The sequence below is a fragment of the Zea mays genome, chromosome 3 (assembly GCF_902167145.1).
Source record: "Zea mays cultivar B73 chromosome 3, Zm-B73-REFERENCE-NAM-5.0, whole genome shotgun sequence".
Taxonomy (NCBI): Eukaryota; Viridiplantae; Streptophyta; class Magnoliopsida; order Poales; family Poaceae; genus Zea; species Zea mays.
Window position 1 is genome coordinate 12,036,551 of NC_050098.1, and position 7,268 is coordinate 12,043,818.

Genomic DNA, 7,268 nt, shown 5'->3' on the forward strand with positions numbered 1-7,268 from the left:
CGGCGCGTACACGGTTACTCATCCAGGGGCGACCTCTATGTCCCACGAAGGAGTCTCGAAACCATTACGCTGCATTTTACTTCTACAAATATAGAAACTGTTGAATTCTAAACAATGGGAGAACAATAGCAGCATTCAAGTACTGAAATGTGTCCTCTAACGAAACATCCGAGCACGTTAACCACGTGCTCAAAGCATACAATGTTTTTCTATTTTGCAACGTTCTTTTCAGGAGCAACCGACGAAGAAGGACGACTGGAAGAATCAGGAGCGGCGTTCACATCTGCCACTATATCGTCAGGGACAACCACACCAGGTCTCCTCATTAGAATCTGCCCCGCGCGAATAGCTTTATCCATAGCTTTATCGCGCTGGGCCCTCAGAGTGGCGGAAGTCTCTTCAGCAACCTTGACAGCCAACTGAGCGGCCTCTAGCTCCTGGGCGACGGATTTCTTAGAAGCACACAGATTCTTGATGACAACATCTTTGACTGATATCAACTGTCTGAGGCGAATCATGTCATCCAAGGATTCTTGCAGCTTATAACGAAGATTGTGTAACTCCTCCCTGGTAAAGCGATGACTCCTCTCCAAGATGGTCAGCGAGTTGCTAGAGTCACGGTATAGCCTGTCAAGATTGTCACGAGAAGTAACAAGGGCACGTTTTTCTTCCTGCAAGCAAGAGTCAGCTTCTTCAAATGTCAAGCAAGCAATAAGAGCACAGCAAAATAAAACCCGGATTCAAATATCACCTTTTCAGAGTCAAGCTGAGCGTGAAGAGTAGAGTTCAGCGTGTTAGCATCATTCAGAGAAGAAGAAACTTGGGCCAGCTCAGTCTGACTTTGGGAATACTTTTCCTGAAGATCAGAGCACCGCGGGACCAAAGCAGCTTGACCTTGAGAGAGTTTTTCTTCAAGATCAGAATACTGCCGAGTCATATCTGGCGAGAAACAGTCAAGCAAAGGTGCTAAAATAAGAAGCACTTTAATAAGGTAGCCAAAAGGAAGCAAAAGAGCACTGACCAGCATTCGCCGCCTCTAAGTCAGAAACACGCCGCTGAAGCAGCACCAGATTCCAACGCGCTAGAGACAAAGCTCCTTCTGGGACAGAAGCGCCCTGCGACCTCAGCTGACTAGACATCTCATCGACCAACGCCTGGCATTAAAAAGCAGACAAGCATGAGAGTAATTATCTGCTTGGGTAAAAGTCAGACCAAAAGAAACCAAAATACCTGGAAGTTGGAGAAGAAGGAGGCGACTCCCAAGTCGTGAGAGATCAACTGATGGCTCGGTAAAGGATCACCACCTAGAGCAACTTGCAACGATTCAGCAGGGACCAATTCAGTGTCATCAGCAGAACCCAAAATTTTGTCATCAGGTACGCTGGCCTCTAAAGCGACCCCTTGGCCAAAGGTTTGGGCTGTCACCATGCAACCAGAGTATGGAGGAGAGGACCCTATGTGAACATCCATGGAAGTGCAAGAGGGAGAACCCGCTCGGACACCCTCGGGGGCTGGGTCGTAGCTTGCACTACCCATCCGAGTCGGATCATCTCTGGCAACACCCTCGGGGGCTGGGTAAGTGCCAGCACCATCCTTGAGGGCCGAGTTCTCTGCAGCAGCCGCCTCTAAGGCTGAAGGTCCCTCGGCCAGTTCCATGGGAGCAGGGGAATCCAAACCAGCTCCCTGACCCTCAAGACCGTGCTCCAAGGTCGTCGAGGCGCAAGACGCTGCCCGGGATGATCCCAACCCGGCGTCGAGCACATCAACGCAAACATCCATCGCGCCACCATCTGCTGGTTCTGATAACAGATCTTCTGGAACCATGTCTTCAAGAGTTTGATCAAAATTCACCAGGGATAATTCTTGCAGACCAATGAGGGCAGACAAGGCAGGAGAAGGGACACCACTACTTTCCCCACTAGCTATATAACGACGGTTGTTCTTCTGAATCAGAGGGATTTCGTCCTCTTCCTCGTCATCCTCACCAACAACACGGACAGCACACCCATTGGGATCAGCGTCAGACGGGTCACACCCATTGGGATTAGCTTCAGTAAATTCAGACACTGGCACTTCCTCAGCAACAGGAGCAGAAGGACCGGCACCTTGATCCAAGCTAGACACCCGACGAAGACGTCTCTTTTTCTTTTTCTTCCCCTCAGCAGGAAAAGAGGCTTGATCAACTTGGCGAGAACATTTTGGACGAACATTGATAGACTTCTGAGCGTCCAAAGCTTTGTCAGCTTCAGGGATGGGCACCACCACAAATGTTTCAGCAAGAGCGGCATCAGAAGAATCCTCAGCCAACATATCCAGCATGGCACCTATATCTGCATCACTGGGATCCAAAGGCACCTCGAAATGAACCTGCCTTTCATCATCAAGAATTTCGTCAAGCGAAGCAACCAAAGCGCTAACTTCTTCGGCAGAGGGTCGCACTCTAAGGCCCAAACCGCCACCACCAGCAGGAGGATTTGATACAAAATGGGTGAAGGCCTTGGAAGGAGGCAGGTTCCAGGCCGAATACGCAACAGGGACGCCAACATTTGACACTTTGCCTCTGAGTATCATTTCAAGCCGGCTCACCAAATCCACAGCAGGAATTCTTCTGTTGGTAACCCGGGTTGAGTCAGCCAGGCCTCGGTACAGATAGGCCGGATGTGCCCTGTCTTTCAGTGGCTGAATATTCTTGAAGACAAAATCAGCAACCACAGCCTCTGCAGTCAGACCTCTCCCCTTCAACAATCCGACTTCAACTAATAGAGCCCTTGCCTCAACCACCTCCTGGTCTGTGGGGGCTTCGGTCTAGCTCGGAGTGCGAACATCCGGCTGTCTCCCTGACCGTGGGGGGAGGGAATTCCCATGATTCTCCACGGTAAACCACTCTAAGCGCCATCCTTTGATACTGTCCTTGAGTGGGATGTCAAGGTAGTCAGTCTTCCTCCCACGGCGCATCTCCAAGCTCGCGCCCCCTACCAGTTGGTGCTGCCCTCCGGCAATCCCAGGGCGACAGTGATACAAATATTTCCACAGTCCAAAGTGTGGCAGGATGCCAAGAAAAGCCTCACACAAATGAACAAAGATGGAGATTTCCAGAATGGAATTGGGGTTCAGATGAGTCAGATTCAAGTGATAGAAATCGAGGATACCGCGGAAAAAGGGAGAAATAGGAAGGGCAAGGCCGCAGAGGAGAAATGGAATGTAGACGACGGACTCATGAGTGTCTTCTGTTGGAACAGTGACCCCACAGCAGATCCTCCAGGAACAGAGTTCTTTCGGAGGAAGAACTCCGATGGACATGAGATGGAAAAGGTCAGACTCAGAAACAACAGACGTATGGTTACCTGTGAAAGGCAACTGACTGTTGGGATCGATGGGGGGAATGACAGCAACAGATGAACTCGAGGTTTTTTGCTTGGGCGCCATCTCAACCTCGCCGGCGAGCGGAGCGGAAGCAGAATCGCAAAAAGGCAGAGAAGGCCTGAATGCAGGAAAGCAGAAACTAGGGCACAGAGCGTGGAGTCATGCTACAGTGCAGTACATATGGGGTTTTCCCGGGCCAGATGCCGTTCCCAAAAAAACGCCCAGTCATCACCAGGCGGTTACTTCTAAAACGCTAGCGTGCCATGTCATCACCCAGCGGTTATTTCTAAAACGCTGGCGTGCCAACTCATCACCCGACGGTTACTTCTAAAACGCTAGCGTGCCAACTCATCACTCAGCTGTTGTTTCTAAAAGCTGGCGTGCCATGTCGTCACTCGGCCATTATTTCCAAAACGGCCGACACAGCTAAAATTGACTCGGCTGTTACCTCTAAAACGCCGACGTCACCATCAGTCACTCGGCTGTTACCTCTAAAAAACGTCGATGTTGCCAACAATCACTCAGTTGTTACCTCTATAACGCTGATATCACCAGTAACCACTCGGTCGTTAATTCTAAAAACACCGATGTGGCCCCGCCATCATTCGGACGCTACTTCAGAAGCGCCAATGTTGTCAATAATAACTTGGTCATCACCCCTAAAAGCGACAATGTGACTCCAAGTGACTCGGCTACTATTTCTGAGGCATCAATGTTGCAGATAAAACGAACGGAAGAATGATTCGAGAACTCCAAGTTACTACTTAAGCATAGCAGACAGAGAACATCATGGGCAATAAATGTTGTGACGATCATCAACCGACCAGGAGGCGAAGTAATCAACACAGGAGGAAACGAAATTGTTCTTCATAAAGGGAAGCTACAGAACTTACAAATCAACTCGTTATGAGTTGATACTTCCCTACTACTACTACTACATTACATTACCACTACTCTATACTACTAGCTACTACTACATTATTTCACTAATACTATTTCTACTACTAATCTATACTAATATCTAAAAACCAGTGGCATCTAGCCACTGGCCTGGTTGCTGCCCCTGCTGCTGCCCTTGCCGCTGCCGTCGCCGCCCTTGCCGCTGCCGTCACCGCCCTTGCCGCTGTCGTCGCCACCGTCGCCGTCGCCTCCGTCGTCGTCGCCGTCTCCGCCATTGCCGCCGCTTCCCTCCTCGGACGAGTCCGAGGAGTCCTCCTCGTCCGAGGAGTACTCTGACTCATCCGAGCCCTCGAGCCCAGCGTGCTCGACGGCCCGGATGTAGGTCCAGACCTCCGCGGCAATCCCCTGTGAGTCGTCTAAATCATCAAACGACGCCGGGGGAGAGACGGGGGCCGGAGATCCCTCGGACCCAGAGGAGAACTCCTCCTCCGAGTACTCCTAGTTGCCGAAGTCCTCCGAGGGAGGAGTCGGTTCACGTTTGTGCTTGTCACCAGAGCGAGGTGAGGAACTGCTACCCTTCTTACTCTTGCCCATGGTGGAAAGGAAGGAGGAAGAAGAGAGCAAGCAGCAGAGAGCAGTAAGAGATGTGAAAATACCGGGGAAGCAAGAACACTATTAATAGAAGAAGAAGGCAACCGCTCACCTCCTACCATGGCCACTGAACAGTCGCAAAAATTCAATATGCAATTCAAACCGTCTGAAGACACGTCAGACGGCTGACACCGTTTCACGCAACACAACACCCATTGGGACTCCAGTCAACTGCGCGGGCGATATGATTACACCCGCGGTCACATCAAGTTACTACTCAGAAGCAGTTCGCTAAACACTCAGCGTACCAAGCCGTCCCTTGCCTACACCCATTGGGGGGGACGCCCAGGAAATACCAGTATATTTTTCAAAACTGTCACATCCGTGCAGTACGTGCAATGAATACTTCAAGACAAAAGTGAGATATCAACAAGGATCAAAGGAAAGCCAAATACAGCCAACAAGGTACAAGTCTAATCGACAGAAACATTGAAGCAAGAAGTGATAACGAAGACTAGCCAAGGGTCACCTGTCGAACGTCCAATCAGTCACAGATCAAATAAATTGCACTGTCTAGCAAGATATGTGCAGATCACGAACTCGGCCTCAAAGACAAAATATACGCTGACCTCTAAAGCGTAATATCAATAACATAGTGCTGACCTCCAAGGCATTCGGCAAGAAGGGAAGAAGATTACTGGAAAAGGGCATAAAATGAAGATCTTCGAGTAGATTATTTTCAAAAAATCCACTCGAAGCTCGGGGGCTACACCCATTGGGAGCACCTTCGGTGCGCCCAATGAATCATCATCTCAGATCAAGACAATGCTGACCTCTAAAGCATAGGGTAAAATCAATACAAGGCTGACCTCCGACATAGTACAAGTGGAAAATGAAAGTGATTTCTGATAACACTCGAAGTGAAGACCTTCGAGTGGATTATTTTCAAAAATCCACTCGAAGCTCGGGGGCTACACCCCACCCAATGAAATTCAAAGTCCTACAGTACGAAATGCTAACCTCTGAAGCAAGGGTCTGAGACAGAACACCAAATTTCGAGCAATAAAAGCAGAAGAAGGCAGTGAAAAATTGTTTTTATCGAACCACTCAAAACTCAGAAGCGTTGGCCCGGCAAGCTTATCCCCAAAGCGTTTTCTTGTTAAATCAAAAGACTAGAAGCTAGGCCTAGGATCATTGGGCCGTTTATTTCAAAATCGACCCAAAGATCGGGGGCTTGTGGGGGACAGATATCCCCCGGGTCCACCAGAAGGATAAAAGACCTCACGAAGGGCCCAAGGGCTCCATAATTCGTGAGGTCATCTCCTAGTGGGCCTGGGAGAGATGACTAGTGAAGCTTATCGGCACAAGGCCGGATCGGTGCAAGCCCAGACGGCCCAATGACTTCGAGCAAGTAATCATAACAGAGACCCGACCCTCTCGCGCTAGAGCCCCATGCGACGGAACCGAGCGAGGATGGGTCGGCGGAATTATAGGAAGGTGAACTCAATCGGTTCACTATTTCTTAGGTGCACATGGTTATCATATCTGCATGTATTGCCCTACGGTCGAATATATAAGGCCTAGGGGGCACCCCTTCAGAAGAGATCGAACTCACTACTTAGCCATCCACCCCAACTTTCTATGCACTAGAGAACTACCTTGTAACCCACCACATACAGCACTCTCGCCAGGACGTAGGGTGTTACGCACTTCAAAGCGCCCCGAACCTGTAAACCATTGTCTACTGTCTCTCGTGCAACCGGCACGAACCATTGAGCTACAGTCAATAACACCGTCCTACTCCTAAAAACATCTTGAGGGGCAACCCCGGGTGTGCGGTCGAACCCAAAACACCGACAGGTTCCCTCGGACGTCTTCTCCAGAGACCTACATCAACTATCCGTCAAGATCGACGACACGCCCGAACCCGAGGAAGCCTCGGCCCAGCCCGAGGTACCCTCGGCCATCGAGGAGGAGGCCTTGCCTGTCGAGGGGGAACAGAATGGGGTCACACCAGATCCGAACTGGCAGACCCCGTATCTGGAATATCTCCTCCGAGGAGAGCTTCCCCTCGACAAGGCCAAAGCTCGGCGACTGGCTCGGCGCGCCAAGTCGTTCGTCTTGCTGGGTGATGAAAAGGAGCTCTATCACCGCAACCCCTCGGGCATCCTCCAACGATGCATATCCATCGCCCAAGGACAAGAGCTGTTGCAAGAAATACACTCGGGGGCTTATGGCCACCATGCAGCACCTCGAGCCCTCGTGGGGAATGCCTTCCGACAAGGTTTCTACTGGCCAACCGCGGTGGCCGACGCCACTAGGATTGTACGCTCCTGCCAGGGGTGTCAATTCTACGCAAAGCAGACACGCCTGCCTGCTCAGACCCTGCAGACGATACCCATCACCTGGCCGTT

General features: G+C 50.6%; 1 protein-coding gene across 1 annotated transcript; it reads right to left on the bottom strand.

Moving 5' to 3' along the window:
• Window positions 1-209: 209 nt before the first annotated feature.
• Window positions 210-1,470, bottom strand: LOC109944954 (uncharacterized). Its single transcript, XM_020550713.1, has 4 exons — window positions 1,231-1,470; window positions 1,022-1,154; window positions 752-939; window positions 210-671 (listed from the first exon to the last, which is right to left on the bottom strand). The coding sequence occupies exons 1-4, from the start codon at window positions 1,468-1,470 to the stop codon at window positions 210-212; spliced, it is 1,023 nt and encodes a 340-aa protein (XP_020406302.1).
• Window positions 1,471-7,268: the final 5,798 nt, after the last annotated feature.